Genomic DNA, 26,672 nt, shown 5'->3' with positions numbered 1-26,672 from the left:
AAGCGTTAATTAACGATTGCATTACATAGTGTTTAGAGATGCTTAGAGAGCTCATAACCTGCACCCCCGGTGTTAGTGCTCCCGCCCAGAGTAGGGCACAGTCCTTCACGTGTTGTTCACCTCCCGCACCATACGCTCAGCTTGGATCCAAGCTAGGTGCATAGGCCTGTCGTACAGACCACATTAGGTGGTTCCGACTCGTAGGTGACCCGCGATTATTCGCACAGCCTTCACGTGATCGTAGCACTAGAGCGTATATATGTGTTACACCCAGGCCTGTCGTACAGACCACCTAGAGTGGTTCCGACTCGTGGGCAGGTTCAGTTGTTGAGTTTAAGATTGAGCTCTATATGCAGCCGTACAGGTCACGTTAGGTGACTCCGGCTGCCAGATGTTATGTTATTGATATGATTCATACCTGAGCACATACATTTCATTACGAGGTTTTGACATGGCATATCTTGAGCATGATTGGCATACCCTTGAGCATGTTGGGCATATCTATACATACGTACATATGTTTATTTCCTGGGAAGTATACAGGTTTTACGGTGAGGGGTTAGAATGTATTTTATGAAATGGTTTTCAAAGAGCTTTGTTTTTGCCCACTCACGCTTTTGTTTTGCGCCCCTCCAGGTTCTAGTTGCTTAGCCGTTGCGGTGGTTTCCCTTGAGAGCTTTTCGGCGTTCTGACAGACACTCCCCATTGTAGGGTCGCCTTCGGGCGTACTACTGTTGTTGTTTTATTTGGACTGCTATAGACCTGCTCTGAATTTGTATCGCACTAACTAGCACTCATTCTAGTACTTGTATGCTAGTTTTTAATTATTCGTACTTTTATATTACTACTTATTAGCTTCCGCACGTGCACATGGCTACGTCACCTTTGTGTGACGGCCAGCACGCTCCGATCTCGGTCGGGGTGTGTCAGCGATTCTTGATAAAGCATTCATTTGTAAGAGCTCTTTTAAAATGACATAAAAACGATTTTAGAGAAAATATTTTTGGTTCCAAAAGTACTTTAAGTGTTCACTTACATTTTTTGTAAAGATTGGTTCCAAAAAGATTTTCTTAGGTAAAGATTCTAAAAATATTTTTACCAAAAGCGTTTTTAATTATTTTAAAAACACTTCTAAATGAGCTATTGAACAAGTATTTATACAAATTTCAATATCTTCTTCTCTACTATTTAATAGAAGCCTCTTCGTCAACTAAAAAAATAGATGAAAATACCATTCTAGCTGTATCAAGAAAACTTAAAAAAAATAATAAAAAAAAATCAAATTAAAAGTTATGAGTAATATAGTAAATCACACAACACAAAGTTTGCTGTTTTTTCCTCTTCCTCACAGAGATGATCCCACCTTACCTCCCACCTCCCTCTTTATCCCACATTTTGTTCCATTGCTCTGTCTCCTCTTTGCTCACACACGTGCTGGGATTGAGATTCACTCTGGATCTTTGTGTTCGGAGTCTACGGATCAGGAATCCAGACCTCTCAATTTCAATTCTATTGCCTCTATTAATCTATTTCACTGACTTACTTCACAAAAATTTAAAAACTTGAATGATCAAGATCTCTTTCTTTCTCTTGAACACTCCAGATTTATCAGTCCGAGAGCACCAGACACAAAAATCTGTAGTGGATTTCATTTCATGCAAGTGTGACTTTTGCTATTATTTATAATGGAAAAGTAGTACTATTTACACATTTATTTTTACTTCTCACACAATTCTCTCAATTTCAAACTAATCAATTGAATGAATTTGAAAATATCACACATGCGCTTACGAAGAAATACTTACCACACAAGCAGTTGAGACGAAGATAAAAGCATTTTACGGCCAAGTCGAGTAAAGAAAACGACATCACTTGGTTAGCCCGGAAACCGGGGGTAAGTAGATTGTTGTTGAAGAAAAAAAATCTTTAATCTTTATCCTTGTCGGTTAAAACAACCTGGCCATTTGACGTCTGCAAGTCCCAACTCCCCCAAGGTTGTCTTCCGTTACGACACTTAACACGATAATTTGACCTTATACTTGTGTTATCCATCCACGCTTCCGACTTCCAAGACGGAAAATAATAATATCTCTGTTCCTCTTTGTCCTTCAGAACACAGATTTTCCATTTGTATTGCACTCGCAGAAGAAGCAGAGCGGCGGAATTAGAGATCGTGCAGAGAGAGAGAGAGAGAGAGATGGGTTCTCTTCAGGAGGAGGAGCGATCGCTTTTGGAAGATGGACTTATTCAGGTTCTTCTCTCTCTCTCTCTCTCTCTCTCTCTCTCTCTCTTGACTTTTTTATCTGAAAGTTGTGATCTTTTGTTTGATTTCGATGTTTGGATCTCAAAAATTTGATCTTTGATGTGAGTAATATAGGGTTAATTTGGGCACAAATCGATTCTTTGATTAGCTGCTGTTAGGGATTTTGAATTTTTAATATTAAACTGAAATTCGATTGGGAAGGTGGGTTAGACTTTTAGTCAATTGGTGTTTTGGGGAAGCTATTTTACTTTGGTGTATGATTAAAATTAATCATTTGAAGTTAGATGGGTATCCCGCGATTTCTGTTCACGTTTGAATACTGATCATCTGTTGCCATTAGTGGGTTTGGGATTGTTTTTGTTCGTCTCCAAGTGCTTTTTAAGAAGCATTTATAGTAGGTGACCCACCAGAAGCACTTACGACTTTACCTGAGAAACGCATACCGAATCTCTTGAATTAATAAAGATGGCAGTGTGTTTTTAATAAAAGCACACTTATGAACAGAAGTGTTTCCTATGGAAGCAATCGTAAACGAGGTTTCGAACAGCGTGACACTATTCACATGATGTGTTTCTGTTGCATCTGCAGAAAGAAGGTGACGGGCGGTACACTGGAGATGGCTCAGTTGACATTAAGGGGAATCCTGTTCTGAAACAAAATACTGGGAATTGGAGAGCTTGCCCCTTCATTCTAGGTGATGTTTTGTTCTTCACTATACATAGCTCTTGTGCATCAAAGATGTTTACGTGATTATAATACATATGCTATGTTACAGGTACCGAATGTTGCGAACGTTTGGCCTACTATGGGATTGCCACTAACCTGGTTACTTATCTTACACACAAATTGCACGAAGGAAACGTGTCTGCGGCAAGGAATGTTACTACTTGGTCAGGCACTTGCTATCTTACACCTCTGATCGGGGCTGTCTTAGCAGATGCTTATTGGGGGAGATATTGGACAATTGCTGTTTTCTCCATCATTTACTTCATTGTAAATACAATTTCAATTTTGTTTTTTCTTCCCATTTTTTGGGTGCTTATAGAATTTCATCTCATATACATGCACACATATATGTATATGTATACATATTTGGGGTTAGAGATATAAATGTGCTGATATGTTTACTAATTATTATTTGGTGTAGGGGATGGGTACTTTGACGCTCTCTGCAGCAGTTCCTGCATTGAAGCCTCCACAATGTGTGGATTCGGTTTGTCCTTCCGCTTCTCCAGCACAGTATGGAGTGTTCTTCTTTGGACTCTATCTGATTGCTCTGGGGACTGGTGGCATCAAGCCATGTGTTTCGTCCTTCGGGGCGGACCAGTTTGATGATACAGATAAAATGGAAAGAGTAAAGAAGGGATCCTTCTTCAACTGGTTTTACTTTTCTATCAACATCGGTGCTCTAATATCGAGTTCTCTAATAGTCTGGGTTCAAGACAATGCTGGGTGGGGTTTAGGATTTGGTATACCTACATTGTTTATGGGCATTGCTATTTTTAGTTTCTTTTCAGGCACACCCCTATATAGATTTCAGAAACCAGGGGGAAGCCCTGTTACAAGAATGTGCCAGGTTTTGGTTGCAACATTTCGTAAGTGGAATTTGGACGTCCCTAAAGACAGTAGTCTCCTTTATGAAACACAAGATAAAGTCTCTGCCATCAAAGGAAGTCGTAAGCTGGAGCACAGTGATGAACTGACGTAAATTTCTTCTTACTGTGTTATTTCCTTGGGAATAATTATTTGGATTTTACATAATCACACATTTTCGCAGAAAACTTAAATGACGAATTTTCAAATTGCTATACAAAAGAAAATGGAATTTTGTTTTCGTGCTATGTTAGTACAATCTGTTCCTTTGCTTTTCATCATGTTGTATTACACATAAAAGTTTGATTGCATTTTATTGAGGTCCAAAGCACTGTAAGAGTTTAGTATGTCAATTGTTCCTAAAACTCTGAGCATTGTTTTTGCTGCAGATGTCTTGATAAAGCTGCTGTGATATCAGAAACTGAGACCACAACTGGGGACTTCTCCAATCCATGGAGGGTTTGTACGGTAACACAGGTGGAGGAGTTGAAAATTTTAATCCGCATGTTTCCAATCTGGGCTACTGGAATTGTCTTTTCTGCTGTTTATGCTCAAATGTCGACTATGTTTGTGGAGCAAGGGACGATGATGGACACATCTATTGGTGCTTTCACCATTCCCCCAGCCTCCCTCTCAACATTTGACGTCATTAGTGTTATTTTCTGGGTCCCCGTGTATGACAGGTTTATTGTCCCAATTGCTAGGAGATTTACTGGTAAAGAAAGGGGCTTCTCAGAGCTGCAACGGATGGGTATTGGTCTCTTTCTTTCAGTGCTATGCATGTCGGCTGCTGCTGTGGTAGAGATTAACCGGTTGAATGTTGCAAAGGAGCTTGATTTGGTTGACAAAGAGGTAGCTGTACCGATGACTATCCTTTGGCAAATACCACAGTATTTCTTGTTGGGTGCTGCGGAGATATTCACATTCATTGGGCAGCTTGAGTTCTTCTACGACCAATCTCCAGATGCTATGCGGAGTCTATGCAGTGCATTGTCGCTTCTGACGACTTCGTTGGGGAACTATCTGAGCTCCTTGATTCTAACAATTGTAACGTACTTCTCAACAAAGGATGGGAAGGCTGGATGGATACCGGATAACTTAAACGGAGGTCATCTGGATTATTTCTTCTGGCTCTTGGCCGGACTCAGCCTCTTGAATATGTTGGTGTACGTTGTCTGTGCCAAGAGGTACAAAAAGAAGAAGGCTTCTTAAGGCTTTCTCGAGGTGTCGCCTTCGGCACACCCTCAAAACTGCAAACGGAAGAAACTGAAGAAGTGTTAGTAATGCTTTTCTGATTTGATGACGATGAACCCCTTTGTATAAATCACCCTGTTACTAGTAATTTGTAAACAGAAGCTACAAGCTCTGCATTTTCCTTCAAACAAAGTCATTTGGGATTATAAAGAAATGTGTGTTATTCGCAATGATTCTCTCCTTAAGTTGTGCAATTTTTAAACCATTCGTGCTTTCTGAGTTTCTTCTCCTTGGTTGTTTGATTGGTACAAGACCCTACACAAGAGATGATGTGGCCGGGCAGCCCTGTTGAAGTTTTCTGGTGGGAGTTGGATGCACAACATTTTTGCCTCATTCGTTATAAACTAATATAACAACAAAACTTTATCTTACTAAGTGGGTTGACTGTATAAACCTTAGAAGGTTGCGCTTGACAAGAGGCCCCCTCTACTACAGTAGTGGTGAAGAGGAGTGTTGTCCTTGCATCGTGGCGTGGGTTCGAATCCTGTCGGCTCATTAATCTAAAATCCAATTTAACAAATTTATCTTTTGATAAAAAAAAAAGATAAATAAATAAAAACATGAAAACAAGCTTTCCAAAGTCTCTTTTCAAGTTTTTCTTAGATTTTCCTTAACATTTTGCATTAAATCTCTGTCTTATGATTGCATTTTCTAACATAAACATATGTCATGTCGATCTTCTTTTCGCCTGTGTAGTCTTACGTTATCGATCATAACCCGCATAAAAAAAGATAAAATAAGCGTTCAACAACCGACGCTCTATGTTCAAGTTGAATCTTGATGGTGATGGGGTGTGTGTGTGGCCAACCATTGTTGCGTGTCATCGGCAAATTAAACGAATGACAGTGAAGTCTATGGACTCGGGGGCTACGGGACCTTCAATTACGTCACCTTTTCATCAATTATTGCTCACGCGACGAACCAATAAAAGGTTGATTCTTTTTATCTAATCGTCTTTTGGATTCTCTGAAACAACAGAAATCTGATATATATAAAATTATTATTAGCATTTTAAAATTTTTATTTTACATTTCAAATTTTTTATATTAAAAAAAAAATACAAAATGTAAAATATAATTTTTAAAATATCAATAACATTTAAAAATAAAAGATATATATATATATATATATATATATATATATATATATATATATATAAGAGAGAGAGAGAGATGGCTTCTGAGACTGAAGAGACAGCACTCTTAGAAGATGTTCTGCAGGTTCAAATCTTCTACCTCTTCCATCTGCTCCTTAAATCTTAGCACTGCAAAATAATCAGAATGATTTGTTTTTTACTTCTTTTTTATTTCCCCAATCTTTCCGTACATTCTTCTGCATCTTGAAGTGGTCTGATTTCATTTTCGTGCCATAGTTGCTGTTGAATCATAGATTTGTATAACTAATCTGGGTTTTTCTAAAAATAAAAAATTTAGAAGCAAATGAGTTGACTTTTGCTTTCTGAGTGATTGTACCAAGTCTTCCAGGCAGTCTCCAGGGGTCAGCTTCGACTTGCTTCAAATTTAGGGACTGCATTCAATTGAGATTTTGAATGATTTTAATTATTTTAATGAATCAAGGATATTCAATCATGATTTTAAGTGATTCTTTAAAATTTAATGTGTATTCAATTAGGATTTTAAGATAGGTTATTAAAATTTTTAGAAATCTGGTGTATTCAATTATAATTTTAACAAAGTTTATAACATTCAAGTATTTTCAATTAGAATTTGAATTTAAAGAATTTGGAAAAGTTGAGGAATTAGAGAGAATTTGAGAAATTTTATAGTATTCACAAATCTCATCTCTTCCCGTGAGATTTCGAGGGAACATAAAAATCTCTCAAATTTTTAATTGAATACACCCCCTTAACTCACTTCAGTATGTTGTCCAATATCTTAGTGGACGCTGAATTTTGATTCATACATTTCGGATTCGAAACTCCTCCTGAATTATTATAATAGTCCCCGTAATAATAACAAATCTTTCAAAAAAAAAAAAAAAACTCACTTCGGATTACGATCATGTTTTGTTCTATATGATACCTATCGCTGCTGGGATTGTAATAACACATACTCAGTTTACATCACTTACATTTTTTCTGTCCCGCTTTTGTTTTTCCTTTGGTTTAAGATCATGTTTTGTTCTATATGATCTGTACGATGTTTTATGTTCTGTCTCCAGAATGAAGGCGGTGGCCTCTACACCGGAGATGGTTCAGTTGACTCCAGGGGGAACCCTGCTCTCAAAAATAATACCGGACAGTGGAAAGCGTGCTCCTTCATTCTTGGTGACATGCTGTCCTTGACCTCTGCTCTCATGTGTCCGATAATCTGTTCTTTTCGTAATAGTTGTAGTGTGTGTGTATATATACAATGCAGGTACGTTCTTTTGTGAACGGTTGGCCTTCTATGGGATTTCTACCAATCTTGTCAACTATTTCACTGACAAACTGCACGAAGAAACTGTCGTTGCTTCAACGAGTATCACTAATTGGAAAGGAACTTGCTACATTACACCCCTCATCGGGGCAATCTTAGCTGATACCTATTGGGGAAGATATTGGACCATTGCCGGTTTCACTATAGTCTACTTAATTGTAAATATTAGAAATGATTTCGTTTTTTGTTTAACATAAAAGTTCATGCATCGATTCTCCTCACTTGTTGAATGATTGTGATTTCGTGCAGGGAATGTGTACTCTGACTCTCTCAGCATCAGTTCCAGCACTTAAACCTGCTGAATGTGTTGGTTCCGTATGCCCTACAGCTACGACTGCACAGTATGCAGTACTGATTGCTGGACTATATCTGATTGCGTTAGGGACAGGTGGGATCAAACCTTGTATATGGCCATTTGGGGCAGACCAGTTTGATGATACCGATCCCAAGGAAAGAGTGAAGAAGGGGTCGTATTTCAACTGGTTTTACTTTTCTCAAAACATTGGTGCTATTATAGCAAGCAGTTTACTGGTGTGGATTCAGGAAAATGTTGGGTGGGGTATTGGATTTGGAATTCCCACAGCGCTTATGGGTGTTTGTATTGCAAGTTTATTGATTGGCACACCTCTATATCGATTTCAGAAACCAGGCGGAAGCCCTCTAACAAGAATGTTCCAGGTTTTGGTTGCAGCGTTCCGTAAAAAGAATGTGAAGGTGCTCGAGGACAGTGTTCTCTATGAAACACAAGATAAATGTTCTGCCATTGAAGGGAGCCGTAAACTGGAGCACAGCAATGAACTGAGGTAGTCCTCTTCTCTTTAATTTTCCAGGATTCGGTTGCATATTTCACGAAACATTGCTTCTGGAGTACATAGTACTTTTAATCTACCATGTCTTTGCTGCAGGTGCCTTGATAAAGCTACTTTAATCACAGACACCGAGATTGCATATGGCAACTTCTCCAATCCGTGGAGGCTCTGTACCGTTACACAGGTAGAGGAACTGAAGATTTTGGTCCGCATGTTTCCTATCTGGGCCACAGGAATTGTGTTTTCTGCTGTGTTTGCCCAAATGTCAACACTATTTGTGGTACAAGGGAAGCTAATGGATAGAACCGTGGGTTCTGTCACCATTCCTGCGGCCTCTCTCTCATTTTTTGATTTCGTAAGTGTCATTATCTGGGTCCCCATCTACGATAGCATAATCACCCCAATCGCTAAAAGGTATACACACAAGGAGAGGGGCTTTTCGCAGCTGCAACGGATGGGAATTGGGCTGTTCGTGTCCATTCTATGCATGGCAGCCGCTGCATTGTTAGAGATTAAGCGATTGCAGCTTGCCAGGGAGCTCGGTTTGGTCCACCAAAAGGTTGCTGTTCCACTGAGTATACTTTGGCAAATTCCCCAGTACTTTTTGTTAGGCGCCGCAGAGGTCTTCACGTTCATTGGACAACACGAGTTCTACTACGAGCAAGCACCAGACGCGATGAGGAGTTTGTGCAGCGCCTTGTCGCTGCTGACGAATTCATTGGGAAATTACCTCAGCTCATTGATTCTGACGATGGTAACAGCCATCACGACCGAGGGCGGGAAGGCTGGATGGATTCCGGATAACTTGAACGAGGGCCATCTCGATTACTTCTACTGGCTTCTAGCTGGACTCAGCTTCTTAAATTTGGTGGTGTACATGGTGTTTTCCCGAAAGTACATAGAGAAGAAGGCTTCTGCTGCTGCCTAAGATATTCTTCTTCGACAAGGCATTGTTTTCCAATTGGTATACATAGATTGAATTCTGATGTGAAACATGTTTCCAAGATGCTGTTATTTCCACAATTATATGGGAATGGATCCGTGATACTACTTTTTTTTTTCACACGTTTATGTGGTGATCAGTTCATAATGTATTTTATCAATTCAAACTGTTTATATTTGAGGTCTTCCCTCAAAAATCATGTATTGCCAAAAATCACAAAAATTTGAAACTACATGACCATTTGGATTAAAAGTTCAGGGTTTATTTGTAGAATCGTAGGACGACTCCAAGCCTACAAGACTTTCCAGTTTGCGAGGGTCGGGTTTATCGTACGCAATCTTATACTTATTTTGTAAAATGACTGTTTCTATGACTCAAACCCGTGATCTTTGGTCACACATGAGTAACATTTTCGTTGCATTAAGGCCCGTCCTCTTTATTACAAATGAACGTCTTAAAATTTTTAGATTTGTCTAATTTCTTGTAAGAATGGTATCTGTATACAATTTGATATAAGTATATTTCGTAACGCCAAGCTTGGGCCTAAATTTCTGATTCCCAAAATCCGATGGACCCACGCTCCGTCTAACTAACTCAACCCGAATTGGCTTAACCTAAACCATTCTTCCACCTCCTTCCAAAACTCTCATCTGAATCCGCCTATCTGCCTTCGCCATCCTTACTCCTTCGAAACCCTAATTCTCCACCGATTCCTTCCTTCTCCGACTCCGACGATGAGGCCGATCCTGATGAAGGGGCACGAGAGGCCCTTGACTTTCCTCAAATACAACAGGGACGGCGACCTCCTCTTCTCCTGCGCCAAGGACCACAACCCCACCGTCTGGTTCGCCGACAACGGCGAGCGCCTCGGTACCTACCGCGGACACAACGGCGCCGTCTGGTGCTGCGATGTGTCTAGAGACTCCGCCCGCCTCATTACCGGCAGCGCCGATCAGACCGCCAAGCTCTGGAACGTTCAGACCGGTCAGCAGCTCTTCACCTTCAATTTTGACTCGCCGGCGAGGGCTGTCGACTTCTCCGTCGGCGATAAACTCGCCGTCATCACCACCGACCCCTTCATGGACGTTACGTCGGCGATTCACGTCAAGCGCATCGCCAGTGACCCCGAAGATCGTAAGCTTCTTTGATTTTCCCACTCCTTTTGTATTGCTTTTGGGTTTATCTAAAATTGGATGTGGAATAATCGGCGGATTCGAATTTTCAGAGGTTGGGGAATCGGCTCTGATACTCAAGGGACCTCAGGGAAGAATAAACAGAGCTGTTTGGGGCCCTCTGAACAGAACCATCATAAGCGCTGGAGAAGACGCAGTTATTCGCATTTGGGATTCTGAGGTGAGTGTACATTGTACATTGGCTTGCCGTGACGTTATTCAATACTTGCATTGGAAATCTGAAAGCTTTTTCTTTAATTTGATTGGCTCTAAGTGTTTTCGATTAACTTGCAGACTGGTAAGCTACTTAAGGAGAATGATCCGGAAGTGGGTCACAAAAAGACCATAACTTCACTTGCAAAATCTGTAGATGGTTCCCATTTCCTCACCGGTTCGCTAGATAAATCTGCCAAGGTAATGCATCTGATAATCTTCCTACTTTGTTAACAGAGTTGTATATAGGTTTCGTATTTTTACTGTGTTTTGTGTTTTGTGTTGCATATGTTTTAGCTGTGGGATACTAGAACGTTGACTCTTATCAAGACCTACGTGACAGAGCGTCCAGTCAATGCCGTTGCAATGTCTCCTCTTTGTGATCATGTATGTAACTGTAATCTCAATTTTGTTTGCATTATCTTGCATGTTTCCAAAATGTTGTCTTTTCGGTATTTCATTTGCTAAAACTCTCATTTGCATCCCAACTTGTTTTGAGTCAATAATTTGCTGACATACTAAGATAAAATTGGAGTTAGTAGAAATACGATTAAATGCTTTCTATCATTCACATACACGTACTGAATAGTTTGTAACTTTGTGTGTTAATTGCTAGTTTTAACTTTGGTGAATGATGATATGTACTAAAGACGCGTATTCCTTTGTATCTGGTATATATGCACTATTTTCCTGGTTCATTATAAAAGAATTATTTTTATGAAAACAAAATTCCTTGTTGGCTATCCAGGTGGTACTTGGTGGTGGTCAAGATGCATCAATGGTCACCACAACTGATCATCGTTCTGGGAAATTTGAAGCCAAATTCTATGACAAGGTAAACGATATTACTTTTTTTTATTTGTAGCATGAAGGTTCTTGGTTGTTGTCTCTTCAGTAAGTGATTTTTTTATTTAAAATTTCATATACATAGATTCTTCAAGAAGAGATTGGAGGTGTTAAAGGACATTTTGGACCTATAAATGCTTTGGCGTTTAATCCCGATGGAAAAAGGTATAGTTAGTTCGTACTCTTTAACTACTTTTGTTGGTTTCATGATTTGTGAATACATAATGAACAAACTCTTCTTAACTATAGTTGGATTTGATTACCATTAGATAGTTTTTGCTACATAGTTTAGGAATTCCTTATTACCTTTGTCTGTGCAATATTGATTTTGCTAATGTTGATTGATCCATTTTTCATGCCCTTTGCGATATATTTTTACAAGAACTATTTGTTTAGCTAGAAGATCTAATTTAGTTTTAAATCAAGATGAAATCGTGCATAAACATTACACATCTTATTTACGTAAATTGGTAATAATGGTATCCTTGTTATCAATTGATGATGGATGTGTTTTAACTTATCATCAGCCTGTATGAATTGAGATAATTTTCCTGCAAAAAAAAAGAATTTGATGTTTGCGATTTTGAGGTTATCTTAATATTTTTGGGTTTTTGTTTATTCTCTTTAACAGTTTCTCGAGCGGAGGTGAGGATGGTTACGTACGTCTACATCACTTTGATTCTGATTACTTCAACATCAAGATTTAGATCTGCAGCTTGATATTAACTCTCGCCTTGGAGGTTCGGGAAAGGCTACTTCTCCCTTCCCAAACTAGCCGCGTTGAGCATTTACTTTTGTAGTTCTGGGATTGTGATTCAACAAACCATGTTCTGTGTTTGCTGCTTGTCGTTGGAAGGAAAACAGTTTTGTAGAAGATTTATAGGTGATATAATCACATTTATCCTTCTGGTTGTCCCAATAACTTTTTATTTAGAATTTGACTTGTAATTTTATGATCCGTCGTCGAATTACACGGTATCCTTATCACTATTCTGGTAGATGAAGCTCATGGTACTTACAGCAGAAGTATATCCCCCATCAAGAACGAGATTATGTCCGGTTATAAACCCGGCGTCTTTGCTGGCCATGAACAATGCAGCTTCTGCAACATCCTCCACGGTCGCCCATCTACCACGCAACAAGCTCCCCCTCTCTCCCACAATTCTGCCTACATCTTCTGCCGTCATGTCCATTTTCCCGAGATGCCATCTGTAGGAATCGACGAGCATCTCCGAAGGAACCCCGTGAGGGGAAATGTTGTTCACGCGAATGCCATGCACTCCCAGCTCGCACGCGGCACTTCTTGCCAATCCGTTGATGGCCGCCTTTGACAATGTGTAGGCATGTCCTCCGAGGCCTCCCATGATACCAGCCGAGCTCGATGTGCAAATGATGCTCCCTCCTCTTCCACCGTTGATCATGGCCGCTGCAGCGTACTTGATTCCATGCACAGCCCCGAGAACGTTGACTGAGAGGAGGTGCATCACCTGCTTCATGTCGAGGCTGGTTATGCTCCCCGGGGGACCGGGAACACCGGCATTGTTGATCATGATGTCAAGTCGGCCTTTCCATTTGAGTGCAAGCTCGACAGCTGATTCAACATCAGCTTCCTTTGACACATCACAGTGTATGTAGCGGCCGTCAATAGAATCAGCCAGTGTAGCTCCCAACTCGTCGAGTATATCAGCAACAACGACGTGCGCTCCGTGTTGAGCGAATAGCTTGGCTGTGGCAGCTCCAATCCCTCGTGCACCCCCAGTTACGACTGCAACTTTGTTCGCCAACCTAACCAAACCAAAGCACATAAAAACCGCGTATATACAAATAAACATAGAATCACCAGGAGTTTCGGCGAAAGTTTACAACCAACCTCTTTGAAGGCGGCCTCTGCGCCTCATCTTCATCGTGCATCGGAATAGATGGCTCCATATTTTCAGTCAATTGGATTGAGTTTTTGACGGTATATAATGCAACTTCAGATTGGTGTAGAAGCTAAGCAAGTTGAGCATTGCTCCTTACAAGTTTTGATTATTCAATCCATGCACACTTTCCATTCCTTACAACTAGTTCCAACCCATAAGAGTCCGGTGGCCTACTTTTTTTTATTTTTCTTTCTTCGTTTTGGGACAACCGTTTCACTTTTCCGTTTGAATTTTCACTTTGGTTATGAGCCTCCCCAAACTTGAAGGAAGGCCGATGCTCCTCCCATCGGTACTTCTGTCGAGTAATCCATCCAATTAGGGGTATTTTTTGTCCATTGGGCTTCATCTGGGCCGCACAGCCCAATATTGTCCCTGGTGACCTTCAGCCCAATGTACCAGAAAACTTCCCGATTTTTCTTCATTGACTGAAAAAAAAATATAAAACAAAAAAATAAAACTGAAACCAGCAAGAACGAGAGGTATTTGTTACGGTGGATAATGGTAACTACAATACGAATCCGCACTCTGAAACGACCTTGAACACTCCGACACCGAAAGCCGGCGTGGACCACGGAAGCCACCACCATCACAGCGCACCCGGAACCAAAAGGGGCTGAATATTTCAAAGCAATGGCAGCTGAGGGAACGTCGAAGAAGATGATAGCGACGCAGGCGGAGATGGTGGAGAATCGGGTGCCGATTCCTTACAGAGACCAGTGCGTCCACTTGCTGATCCCTCTGAACAAGTGCAGGCAGGCGGAGTTCTACCTCCCGTGGAAGTGCGAGAACGAACGCCACACCTACGAGAAGTGCGAGTACGAGCTCGTCATGGAGAGGATGCTCGCGATGCAGAAGATCCGCGAGGAGGAGGCCAAGTTGAAGCAGGGAAATAAGAAGGGGCAGCCGATTCCTCTCATTCCCAACACCGCCAACGCTTAGAACCCACCATCCGTTATTGGGTAATTCACTATTTCATTGTTTTGCTTCTTCAATTTCTTGTTTTTGGCATTTTAATTTCAACTTTTGGTTCTTTTATTAATGGGTTTGCTGTTAATTGCTCAGTATTGTGTGTTTTTGGGATGCTATTGTGGAATTTTTCGGGGCGATTATGGAACCTAGGGTTTGTGTTGAATTGGGCTCAATGCAGTTTCTAAGAGAAATATGGGGTCTTGTATTTAGGATTTCTTCACTCATGGGTTCAAGCTTGAAGAAAGATTTGGGTGGAGGGGTAGAAATTTGGGATTAAACATCAGCTGGTATCAGCTTGGGAATTTAACCAATGTTCAAATGGGATTGTGGTCCTTTTGAAAACTGTTAATTTTTGGGATAATGTCAGCTCAGTCTAATGAAAATCAATGATTTGGGATTTGGGATTTGGGATTTGGGTCACCCTCTAATGAATGAAAAAAACATTATCGGCTTTGAAATCGGCATCTTTATCTAGTTAGTGGATTTTCCTTTTAGATCCTTTATGGAGTCTTAGTAGTATAGTGTGAATTATGTTGGTGTTCAGTTTTTTGATGGCTGTATATAGTGCACTTGCTTTGTACTAACATATAGCAAGCTTACATATGACCTGAACATGAAGAAGCTGTGTTTTCACATGAACATGTACAATTGTATTTTCTTTTTAGAGAAGCCAATTGAAGACAAGTGTGGGAGGATACGTATAAACTGGTCGGCGGGATTTATTTGTGTGTGAGATGTCCTTTTGATTTTCTTATTGTCTGGTAATGTAATTTATACAATGGAGCATTCAGCAGTGAAATTCTTCTAGTTGGTTAGTGAATTTAATGCCATGTTATGGAAAATTCAAGAGTCCCAAGTTTCTTCGTGTCATGTTAGTGTGTGGCTGCTTGTCGGTCAATATTTGCAGATTTCAATAGAAGGATAATATTACAATTATTTTGACTCTAGAATTGGTTTTATTAGCATATCAGCATATCCTATCCCCAAGTGACTTAGGAATTTGAATTACTTACTAATTTATTAGAAAGTTCATTGGGTTGGTCACATATAGCGGGTCTTGAATGTGCGACCATTAGGTTAAAAGCCCAATGCTCTAACAACTGAGTTATAATCGCCGAGATACAACCTGTACTTTTGAATGTACAACTTCTGTACCCCAAGACAACAGAGCCGTCACACACACCCTGCGTCTCAGGGGGAACCAGAAAACGCCTTTCATTTTCTCCCCCTTTTTTGTCCTTGCCACCTTCCTTCCTTTACCTCAGAGGAAAGGGCTGATAGCCAGGCTGTTTAAGGATTGGGGCTGGAGGTAATATAGGGTGAGGTCATTTCTGATAGTTCTACAATGTGGGGGCATTTCAAGTTAACTAGCACTCCAAGAAGCTTCTTTGTCATTCTAAATCCCATTTAGGTGGGATTTTTAAAGGGGAGCACAACTCAAACTACTGATCAAATGAAAGCGAGAAGATGAGCAACGTCAAGGCGTGTCAACTATCTAGCTCGTTCTCATATTTGGACATGGAATAGAGATTTTTCTGGCATATATATATCTGGCAGCCCACATTCATGTATATCCTGCATCATACATTCCCTCTTCTCTCTGTTTTTCCAGCGAAGTATAGAACAAGTATCTTGACTAATATTTATGCACCCAAACTGGGAAACCAAAAATTTCAAAATCTCATCATTTTGATTCATTCAGCCAAATAAAAACGTGTCGCCTTGATACATTTCAATCTTTCCTTTTTTGTATAAAAGAAACAGAAAGTTCTCATGGAAAAGTTTCTGATAAAGTAGTTTATGAATGTATTATCATTTCTAAGTACATACATTTGTGCACTCAAATATGCAATTATGCACACACTCGTAACCCGATCACAATTGAAAGTCGAGAGTAAAAGACCCTCAAACAATACACTTACCCCCAGTTTCTGTTGCTGCTTTCAGTAACCGATGATCACATGGCCAGAAGCCTTATTTTTCAGTCTTACTTTCGTTAGTTCAATTTACTGGTTCTGCCTACTTACTCTGGCTAAATTTTTTGCAGGAAGCATAAATTTGTGAGGTGTGGATGTTTTGATGCTTTTTACCGCAACTGATGAGAAATTTCTCGGGACTCTTTTGTACTGAGACAAATGTTATAGACTCGGTCCTTTCGCTTTCTCAGTTGTGCAACCAGTTTCATAGTATTCAAATAAATTTAGTCCCGCATTGCTTGACATTTGTATTCTGATTTTCCGAAACGGTAATTGCATGTTCTTGCTCGTTTACTGTATTGGATCGGGTATCAAATAGATGGTAAAAGTCTACGCTTCAACCTTTTTTTTTAGCTTTTTTGGCGCACATTCACTTCAACTTTGGATCAAATTCAGTTATACTGGATACCGAGGAAGTCTTGGGAAGCCTGTGCTTAACTGGGATTCAATTGGGCTGGCCTCATTGAACCTTTGGAAAGCCCTCCACTATAGAGGAGATAGGTTTCGGCCTTACAACCCCTTGCATCTTGAGTTCAACACTTCTTTTCCGCTCTATTTGATAAATATTTTGTTTTTAGTTTTTGTTTATTATTATTTTTTTAAATTGAAAGGCAAAACTTTGAAACTCAAAATGGTAGTTTTTCGTTTTAAGAGAAATGCTAAATAGACTCTCAAAACTGGGACTCTCCTAGACTCACTGCCATTTCATGTTTTTGGCATGTTGGTATGATAATTCACGTTAAACTGTGAGGTGACATAGAGTCCCTAAAAAAGTCTTATTTTGAGAGGGGTCATGTGAGGGAGATCAAAATTTCAAATCAAATTTGTAAACCAAATGATATATCATCAATAAAAATTAAACACATTAATCAACGTATAAGTATGATCATATCATTTGATTTAAAAAATTTAGTCTTCCTAGTATTATCTTTATGATAGAGTCTCTTTTAACATTATTAATTTTTTTTTAAAGTTAGGAAACGGCCCTTAGATATCGCAGGTTTATTTGGACTTTGGTAGAATTGAGAGAATAAATAATAATGATCCAAATTGGAAATTGATTGCAAAGTGTGTATAAAATCCATGACGACATTCACAGATGGCGTGGAAGTGAAGCATTTTGAACGTGTCAGCTATTGATGAGCGATGATGTCCCTTGCATGGCAGCTTACGTGCATGAGAGGATAGTTCTAGGTCTTGGAAACAGCCAATCGCATGTTTAGTAAAAGCAAATTGCGATCAATTTGCGGTTTCATTTGTAACATTCAAAATTCAACCACCTAATTCCAATATCCCGTGGGCCCAACTTCTTTATTCATCACATATTCCCTAGACTCTGACCATGCACATATAATATATAAATAAATAAATAAATATATATATATAGAGAGAGAGAGAGAGAGAGAGAGAGAGAAGGATCAAAGGTAAATCCAACCAACAAAGCAAAATTATGATATAAAGGAATGGAGATCTTATTCCAAAAGTTGTTGGCAAGACAGTTTAGTCTTCTCATCGATCTAGCTGTTTGTACGCACATGCATTCATATACTACGATATGTGTAGCTGCTATATTTGAATTTTGACTCACATATGGATCTATGATGTAGAGTAGATGTTCGAATGGATCAAAGAACAATTTGGTAAGTGTGTCATTGTAAGTTTCAGTTTAGGTGTCTAATTTGAGTTCATGATCCATACGGCGGAAGAGATTCGGTCCCTTTTTTTACTTAAGATGGTTTGCTTGTTTGGTTCGTGTCGTTCTTCTCCCGTTCTAAAAAGAGTTTTACACAACTTAACATATCGATGCTATAGATCTCATCAATGCTGAACAAACAACCTAAATGATCAAGTGGCCTAGTCCACCATTCATTTGCAAATTTCTATAGTGAAATTGTGATTGCTCGACCTCGGAAGCTAATTTGCATGTAGACTGTTCTGCATGTTGTGCCGTAGGCTCTATCTGTTCATTTATTTTGTAATTTTTGTATTTTGTTTTATCTAGGATCAAGGTTGTCGTTCGATTTTTTCACTTATCATATGACGTAGAATGAAAAATGATAGCAGCAAATAACCTCACATTGCTCCAATCTCATTTCTCTGAACGGGTGAACCTAATTAAATCAAGGGTTTCTCTGTCTTCCTTATGTTCATAACGTACAGATGGGCCGGTGCCAACTTACGAATACATATACGACTATGTTATTGCAGGTACTCAATTTGAAGAGGTAACCTACAAAAATCCACAAAGAAGATATGTACAGAGAACTGAGACGCCGACGGTTATACCCACAAATGTACCACAAATTTCAAACTCCCCTTTTAACAAAGAAAATATAATGTAGTAAGTAACATCGAAGGGAATAATAATAGTCTCGGGCATACAGCCATGCAAATGTCAACCAATTCAAAAGTCCACAAGGAAGAAAGATGTATCAGTGTGTCCGGAACACAGACATATACGTTATATTTCATTGTACAAGTGGAGAGATACTTGGATAAAAAAACTTCTTTATACTTGTATAATAACATATGACATACCGCTCTATGTTTCGAATACATTAAAAAATCTCTTCATCCATAACTTTTCAAAAATATCTTATGTCAAAACTCAAAACAAACAATTTTTATGTCTATTCTTAGAATTTAAACAAATTAGAATTCATCATTCTCTAGACGTCTAGGCGATGAAATATTTTCAGGAACAAACAAATCATAATTTTGTTTCTCTTTATTTCCAGACATCTTTTGATGTTTTGTAATGACTTCATCAAAATTTGTATCAACATGTTTTCTTTTTCTCAACATCTTTTGATGTTTTGTACTTCTATGAACTAATGAAATACCGATTGCTTGACACATGATAAAATTTTCATCATTTTTTATAGTTTTACGAATTGGTTTCGGTAATAAAAATTGAGACCTTGTGAGGTTCCATCTTTGCGTTGCGTTTTATTAAAATGCGACTCTGTTCGTGAAATATATGAGGCCAAAAACCCTAACACAAAACAAATAATCTAGAAGCTTTGGTTCTACTGTCCTTTGATTTTCAGAAATCATTCGTAACGTCTGGAGATCTGGTCGACTGGACCACTAGCCATATAGCCAAAAGGGTACACACACAAAGTAAAAGTTTATCAATAAAAATTAAAACAGCACAATAATTCAAACTTTTCACCTAATTCGATGCCTTGAGCAGTTGAGCTTGCAAAGTCAAAATATGGTGGGGATCGGATGGGAACCCTTTCTCTTCAATCATTCTTCATTTTCCAGAGTCCAGATCGGCAGAATAAAAAATTAATAATCAATATCTACAACACACTAGTAATAATATTAATCATTGACCCAAAAAAAGATAATATTTTCATTCCTCGTTCATTCCCTTAATTCTTCACACGAAGATGATAAAGTGAAATAGGATAATGACGGCAGGCTTTTTATATTTTACTTGTGCATGCTTTTTTTAGTGTAAAAATATACATTACATAAATTAAGTTAAAAATGCACCTCACATTAATTAATTAATCAAAGTCTATGAGATTTCGAAATTGTTTTCAAACTTTGTTTTGTCTCTTATTTGCTGTCTGTGCATCATCATTTGATTTGATAGCTAGAACATAGTAGAGAACATATATATATATATATATATATATATATATATACACACACACACACACACACATAAACAAGGGCAGATGCATATTGTGACCAAGGTGGTCTTAGGATCACGATAAATATATATATGTGAATGTCGTACTAGAACTCTCTAAATGTTTGATATGAGTTTCTTTTGTGTCTATCAAGTGTTTGATACTTTGGTGTAATGCCTGCTGGGCACCAGGTTGTCAACAGTACTCGACAAATGTTGGCCTGAAATTGTACTAGTAATCACACTGTGTAAAATGACAAACGCTTGATAAAAAAATATAACAATTAATTTAAAAGTTCCTAGTGTTTGGCAAACAATTAGCCATTTTGATTTGGACTAATTTCATATAAGACATGCTTAATCAATCAAAGAATGCCCTGGACCAGAAGTAGGTGGAACAGATAAAGGCTAGAAAGATGCTCAGAGATGATGTACATGCCTTGATTCTAATGTCTCTTTCGAGAGGTTTGAAATTATTTGTAGTTTATATGTAGGTTAACATATATAGATATATATTTTAATGTTGAACTATTATATAGTTAGCCATCTTTTTCTTTTAGAAAAATTACATGGTTTGGTGTTGATTAATAGTCAATACATTTGACAGTGAGATTGAAGCAACTTTAGTGATCTTAAAGTTAGCAAATTATCCCCCCAATCAAAGGAAAATACTCTTTTGCTTTTTCGGGGTAAGAAATTGTCAAAGTTATAACCTAATACATTGACCTCCGTAGTTGCCACCAGCTGAAACCTAGCTTGCATGGATGACCAGAAGGAAGGAATTGCAACCCATGATCTCCACGACTTTGCCTTTGTTATGGTCACCGATGTGGGTCCAACTAATTTATCTCATCATCACATATTCCCCAGAAGAATGACACGCCCAGATATTTTATGATTAAATATTATTAGTATACAAATTTAATCGGACGATTTCAACTTACTTGAACTTTCAGTTCCATTCCCTTCCATTCCATGGATACCGGCCGGTTTATTCTTTATCGTATTTCATGGTCGGTATATATGTATGACTTTTGATTGCGGCTATCTTTGACTTCCATGCTTAACAAGCACGAACTTAGCGTTTGGAAAGAAAGAAAGAAAGAAAGAAAACATAGGTAAACGTAAAACAAGTTAGACCATGGTTTCTTTCGATATATTTCGTTCACATCCAAATTTGGTTTAAAACTATATTTATATATAACACGTTTCGATATATTGTCCAAAATATTTCTTTGAGTGTTAGTTCAGAACAACCATGATTGCACTTGTCTAAAATTCTCTGTTGACATAAAATGTTGAAGGATCTAATATCGTAACATAGTGTATAATCATTTTCCGGGTATAATGATATTTTAAGAAAAATACAAAATGATTAAGTCTGAGAACGCTATCATTTAAACTTTATACTTAGCAATTCCATACCTTTACTTTATATATAGAGTGAAAAGTCAAGATGGTGGGCAACCATATTTTCTTCAGTCATTCTTCATTCCCTAGACCGTGAAAGCTGGGCCGATTGGCTCGAGTATTATCACTCAATACATTTGTCTGTATTTGTTCTCTAAGAGTAAAACATGAATTTTTTTAGCGAACATTATAAATGGTCAAAAAATGTATATACGATAAACATGTTAAAGGTGTTTCTTAGAACAACTTAAAAGATTACACATGTTAAAAGAATATCAAAGCCCTAAAATTACAAATACATCAAAAATACACTATGATTTTTCAATCGTGGAGGACCCTTAATCCTAAACTCTAGTTACGAGGACTACAAAATTGCAAGTCCGAGAACTATGGTAGAGGCCCACGAGAAAAAGACAGCACCAATCTCTTATAATTTTGCAACGTTGACAAATAAGCGCTGGTTTAGATTTCAAGATTTGAAAAGCCAATACCATGGCCAAAACCACGAAAGCTCTCCTTGACAAATTGCGAGAGTTACCACAACCACACATTGAAGGCTTTTTTTCACAGAACAAGAGAGCGACTACAACTGAAAACTGAACAGTCTTCTTGACAAAACTAGAGAGAGATTACAACTAAAAACAAACAGAAAAAAAAAGGAAGAAATCAAACCGCAGGGAGAAAAAATACTAGCTAATGCTAGTCTAATAGTAAAACATAATTAAATAGTTATAGAGTAAGAGTATAATTGTTGCAGTGGGCAGCAATACCGCATATCAGCTCCGCCACTGTTTCCATGTCAATTAACACTAATGATGGGTTCGCACAATGGCAACTTTCACAGTGGTTAGATGTCTATGTGTTGTTTTATGGTAATTATATAATTTTATGTACAGATAAATTAATACGTGACAATAATTATGAACACACAATGTTGCCGTGGCGGTTTATGCTTATTCCGAAAGTCCTAAATGCATGGACAAACGCGTTGACAATAAATAAAAAACTTGGCATGGCAGCAAATTGTAAATGCTGCAGTAGTTAGATTAAAAGGAAAATTAAAGTAATACTTTCTGTTAACATTCTTGAAGGTAGAACCTTATTTTAACAATGTTTTGAGCATCACAACTATATTTTTCACTTATTTTTTATGTTTTTGACTTAAATATTCTACTAAATATACATTTGTTGCTTAATAAATCGTAAATCTGCTTCCAAATACCTTATAAAATTTTCCTTAATGCTCATAGAAAATATTTAGAGAAAATAAAAAATTTGCATTTTTAACAAAAAACGTGGGTAAACACTGGTTGGTATTAGTCAGTTTTTACAAATTCGTACATAAATAGTCATACAAACTATTTAATTTTACCTTCACTTCACCGTGAAGTTTGAAAATTATAGTAATACTTTACGTTATGTTCTAGTGGGTGGAACGCAATTTTAACAATGTTTTTTTTTTCCCAAATTTTAACAATGTTTTGGACCTCACTACTATATCGTTATGTTCTAGTGGGTGGAACGCAATTTTAACAATGTTTTTTTTTTCCCAAATTTTAACAATGTTTTGGACCTCACTACTATATATATATATATATATATATATATTCGATTTAAATAGTCTACCAAATATACATTTGTTGCTCAATAAATCGTAAATCAACTTCCAAATTGACACACCCTGTTCCAAAAATTTGGGGCGTGCTAGCCGTCACGTGAGGGTGACATAGCCAAGTGCGCAATGCGGAAGTAAAAGAGTGAAAATACGAGGAAATAAAGTCAACAAAATAATTACAATAAAAAGATCAGTGAGTGATAGTGACAAACATGGAAGGAAAAAGGCAAAGTAGAAGTTCAAGTATCCTAGGTGCAGTCCAGAATAAACAAACACTACACAAGTGATAACTAGAAAATCCTACATGGAGGGTGCCCTGTCAGAACTGCCTCGATGTCTCGTTTGCCACCCACGTCCTTGCTACCCAAAACTGATATGTAGAAGGATCGTAAGCCTCGAGCCTCGCGTGGTTGTGCTTGTCGTCCGGATAGTCCTCACCTATATGCGAAACAACTATAAAACCATCAATTTAACGTTCATAACCAACCTTAGGTAATAATTTCTCATACATTGCTCAATTAGGGTGTTTGAATATACCAACATGATCTACTCAACCTCACGAATATCCCCATACTTTTAAAATAATTTTCCAACCTCCCACACACCGGCCATGCGCGAGCACGTGCCAGGCACACTGACGGAGACCCTAACGGCGTTAGGGAATATTCTGTCCAAGAATGGAATATACCGTTAAAACTAACCTGACACCGTTAACTGCCGTTAGGAATATTCCGTCAGAGTTGACAGAATATTCTTCATCTTCTCCGGTGATCATCGCCGAAGCTGCCACCGACCGCCGTCTGTGTCGCCGGAAACACTTTGGGGACCTAAAACCAATGGAAACTCACCAGAGAAATTCCAGAAAATCCGGCCAACCTTAGAACTCGCTATCCCGACATCCAAAATCCTTCAAACTTGTTCCCCGAGCTTCGTGAGAAAGTTTTAAAGCTCTATACGACCTCAAAACTCGATGCAACCTCTGCAATCACGAGTACATAAACAATGCATGAAAACTGGGTTCTCGGGTTTTTGAAGGTCTCACGTCCTAAAATTGGTATGGATGAGTTCTTGGGCTTGCTATGAGTCCAAAACCAACCTTCAAACCTTCGATCCGTGCGTGGAAAGTTGGCTTCGAAGTTTGTCCGTACACTTGCAAAGGAATGGAAGAAATCCGCCCACCAACCAAAACAAAACAAACAACACTTTACAACGTCAATTAACGTCTAGGGGCAAAATCATCTTTTCACACCTACGGTACAAGTAATTCGGGACGGGCTGTCACACAAATACCTTATAAATTTTGTTTAATGCTCACAAAAAATATTTCGCTAAAATAAAAAATTTGCATTTTTGACAAAAAACGTGGGTTAACACTGACGGTTTTTAGTCGATTTTTACAAATTCGTATATAAATCGCCGTTCAAACTATTTATTTTCACCTTCACCCTACCGTGAAATTTGAAAATTAAATTAATACTTTCCGTTAATATTCTTGAGGGTGGAACCATGTTTCAACAATGTTTTCGGCATCACTACTATAATTTTCACTTATTTTTTTAGTTTTCGACATAAATACTGTACTAAATATACATATGTTGTTCAATAAATCGTAAATCCGCTTCCAAATGTCTTATAAAATTTTCCTTAATGGTCATTGAAAATATTTCACGAAAATAAAAATATTGCAATTTTGACAAAAAACGGTTTTTAGTCAATTTCTACAACTTCGTACATACATCGTTGTTAATTTTTCACCTTCACCTCACCATGAAGTTTGAAGATTATAGTAATACTTTTTGTTATATTCTTAAGGGTGGAATGCCATTTTAACAATGTTTTGGGCCTCCCTATTATATTTTTCACTTATTTTTTTGGTTTTCGACTTAAATAGTCTACTAAATGTACATTTCTTGCTCAATAAATCGTAAACTTGCTTCCAAATAAATAAATGAAATAGAAAATGATACAATCAGTACTTTTTTACCGATTGTCAAAAGGAAATGTCGCTAGAATGGTAGCAACATTTCCTGGTATGAATCGCTAGCTTCATACCGAACCCATCTTTTCAATTTTTTCTTTTTAGTTTTTGTTTTTTGCGTATGTTTGTTTTAGTTCTGTTACCATAACAACAAACTATCAAACTCATATTCTTCAAAATATATTTTTTCATGCAAAATCTATTATTGTACATATTTAAATAGTAATACTTTTTGTTATATTCTTAAGGGTGGAATGCCATTTTAACAATGTTTTGGGCCTCCCTATTATATTTTTCACTTATTTTTTTGGTTTTCGACTTAAATAGTCTACTAAATGTACATTTCTTGCTCAATAAATCGTAAACTTACTTCCAAATAAATAAATGAAATAGAAAAGGATACAATCAGTATTTTTTTACCGATTGTCAAAAGGAAATGTCGCTAGAATGGTAGCAACATTTCCTGATATAAATCGCTAGCTTCATACCGAACCCATCTTTTCAATTTTTTCTTTTTAGTTTTTTTAGTTTTTGTTTTTTGCGTATGTTTGTTTTAGTTCTCTTACCATAACAACAAACTATCAAACTCATATTCTTCAAAATATATTTTTTCATGCAAAATCTATTATTGTATATATTTAAACAGTAATACGTTTTGTTATATTCTTGAGTGTGGAACGCCATTTTAACAATGTTTTGGGCCTCCCTACTATATTTTTCACTTATTTTTTTGGTTTTCGACTTAAATAGTCTACTAAATGTACATTTGTTGCTCAATAAATCGTAAACTTGCTTCCAAAGAAATAAATGAAATAGAAAATGATACAATCGGTACTTTTTTGACCGATTGTCGAAAGGAAAGGTCGCTAGAATGGTAGCAACATTTCCCGGGATGAATCGCTAGCTTCATACCGAAACCATCTTTTCAATTTTTTCTTTTTAGTTTTTTTAGTTTTTGTTTTTTGCGTATGTTTGTTTTAGTTCTCTTACCATAACAACAAACCATCAAACTCATATTCTTCAAAATATATTTTTTCATGCAAAATCTATTATTGTACATATTTAAACAGTAATACATTTTGTTATATTCTTGAGGGTGGAACGCCATTTTAACAATGTTTTGGGCCTCCCTATTATATTTTTCACTTATTTTTTTGGTTTTCGACTTAAATAGTCTACTAAATGTACATTTGTTGCTCAATAAATCGTAAACTTGCTTCCAAATAAATAAATGAAATAGAAAATGATACAATCGGTACTTTTTTACCGATTGTCGAAAGGAAATTTCGCTAGAATGGTAGCAACATTTCCTTGTATGAATTGCTAGCTTCATACCGAACCCATCTTTTCAATTTTTTCTTTTTAGTTTTTTTAGTTTTTGTTTTTTGCGTATGTTTGTTTTAGTTCTCTTACCATAACAACAAACTATCAAACTCATATTCTTCAAAATATATTTTTTCATGCAAAATTTATTATTGTACATATTTAAACAGTAATACTTTTTCTTATATTCTTGAAGGTGGAACGCCATTTTAACAATGTTTTGGGCCTCCCTATTATATTTTCACTTATTTTTTTAGTTTTCGACTTAAATAGTCTACTAAATGTACATTTGTTGCTCAATA

The 26,672-nt window shown here is 37.6% G+C and overlaps 4 protein-coding genes and 1 pseudogene across 4 annotated transcripts; 4 read left to right on the top strand and 1 right to left on the bottom strand.

Moving 5' to 3' along the window:
• The first annotated feature begins 2,000 nt into the window (after nucleotides 1–2,000).
• LOC137730768 (protein NRT1/ PTR FAMILY 8.3-like) lies at nucleotides 2,001–5,280 on the top strand. The gene is made up of 5 exons (XM_068469727.1): nucleotides 2,001–2,251; nucleotides 2,852–2,957; nucleotides 3,039–3,256; nucleotides 3,411–3,967; nucleotides 4,246–5,280. Exons 1-5 carry the CDS (start codon nucleotides 2,198–2,200, stop codon nucleotides 5,066–5,068), a joined length of 1,758 nt encoding a protein of 585 aa, XP_068325828.1. The 5' UTR covers nucleotides 2,001–2,197; the 3' UTR covers nucleotides 5,069–5,280.
• Nucleotides 5,281–6,255: 975 nt separating this feature from the next.
• Nucleotides 6,256–9,417, top strand: LOC137730767 (protein NRT1/ PTR FAMILY 8.3-like). Its single transcript, XM_068469726.1, has 5 exons — nucleotides 6,256–6,330; nucleotides 7,292–7,397; nucleotides 7,489–7,706; nucleotides 7,798–8,351; nucleotides 8,454–9,417. Exons 1-5 carry the CDS (start codon nucleotides 6,283–6,285, stop codon nucleotides 9,283–9,285), a joined length of 1,758 nt encoding a protein of 585 aa, XP_068325827.1. The 5' UTR covers nucleotides 6,256–6,282; the 3' UTR covers nucleotides 9,286–9,417.
• Nucleotides 9,418–9,906: 489 nt separating this feature from the next.
• LOC137730764 (eukaryotic translation initiation factor 3 subunit I-like) lies at nucleotides 9,907–12,434 on the top strand. The gene is made up of 7 exons (XM_068469723.1): nucleotides 9,907–10,434; nucleotides 10,526–10,653; nucleotides 10,767–10,886; nucleotides 10,983–11,072; nucleotides 11,434–11,520; nucleotides 11,617–11,696; nucleotides 12,163–12,434. Exons 1-7 carry the CDS (start codon nucleotides 10,035–10,037, stop codon nucleotides 12,236–12,238), a joined length of 981 nt encoding a protein of 326 aa, XP_068325824.1. The 5' UTR covers nucleotides 9,907–10,034; the 3' UTR covers nucleotides 12,239–12,434.
• LOC137730766 (short-chain dehydrogenase reductase ATA1-like) lies at nucleotides 12,362–13,667 on the bottom strand (annotated as a pseudogene).
• Nucleotides 13,668–13,951: 284 nt separating this feature from the next.
• LOC137730765 (NADH dehydrogenase [ubiquinone] 1 beta subcomplex subunit 7-like) lies at nucleotides 13,952–16,697 on the top strand. Its single transcript, XM_068469725.1, has 2 exons — nucleotides 13,952–14,412; nucleotides 16,470–16,697. The coding sequence occupies exon 1, from the start codon at nucleotides 14,084–14,086 to the stop codon at nucleotides 14,390–14,392; it is 309 nt and encodes a 102-aa protein (XP_068325826.1). The 5' UTR covers nucleotides 13,952–14,083; the 3' UTR covers nucleotides 14,393–14,412; nucleotides 16,470–16,697.
• Nucleotides 16,698–26,672: the final 9,975 nt, after the last annotated feature.

This window comes from Pyrus communis, chromosome 4 (genome assembly GCF_963583255.1).
Source record: "Pyrus communis chromosome 4, drPyrComm1.1, whole genome shotgun sequence".
Lineage (NCBI taxonomy): Eukaryota > Viridiplantae > Streptophyta > Magnoliopsida > Rosales > Rosaceae > Pyrus > Pyrus communis.
Note: the sequence above shows the minus strand (reverse complement) of the source record. Positions and strands in the feature narration are given on the sequence as shown.

Bases quoted from the DNA above. Each gene is read 5' to 3' on its own strand.
- LOC137730767 (XM_068469726.1), top strand. From the start codon at position 6,283: ATGGCTTCTGAGACTGAAGAGACAGCACTCTTAGAAGATGTTCTGCAG. The intron at 6,331-7,291 runs GTTCAAATCTTC...TTCTGTCTCCAG, and splicing joins TCTTAGAAGATGTTCTGCAG to AATGAAGGCGGTGGCCTCTA. The intron at 8,352-8,453 runs GTAGTCCTCTTC...TCTTTGCTGCAG, and splicing joins GAGCACAGCAATGAACTGAG to GTGCCTTGATAAAGCTACTT.
- LOC137730768 (XM_068469727.1), top strand. From the start codon at position 2,198: ATGGGTTCTCTTCAGGAGGAGGAGCGATCGCTTTTGGAAGATGGACTT. The intron at 2,252-2,851 runs GTTCTTCTCTCT...TTGCATCTGCAG, and splicing joins TGGAAGATGGACTTATTCAG to AAAGAAGGTGACGGGCGGTA. The intron at 3,257-3,410 runs GTAAATACAATT...TATTTGGTGTAG, and splicing joins TCTCCATCATTTACTTCATT to GGGATGGGTACTTTGACGCT.
- LOC137730764 (XM_068469723.1), top strand. From the start codon at position 10,035: ATGAGGCCGATCCTGATGAAGGGGCACGAGAGGCCCTTGACTTTCCTC. The intron at 10,435-10,525 runs GTAAGCTTCTTT...TCGAATTTTCAG, and splicing joins CGCCAGTGACCCCGAAGATC to AGGTTGGGGAATCGGCTCTG. The intron at 10,887-10,982 runs GTAATGCATCTG...CATATGTTTTAG, and splicing joins CGCTAGATAAATCTGCCAAG to CTGTGGGATACTAGAACGTT.
- LOC137730765 (XM_068469725.1), top strand. From the start codon at position 14,084: ATGGCAGCTGAGGGAACGTCGAAGAAGATGATAGCGACGCAGGCGGAG.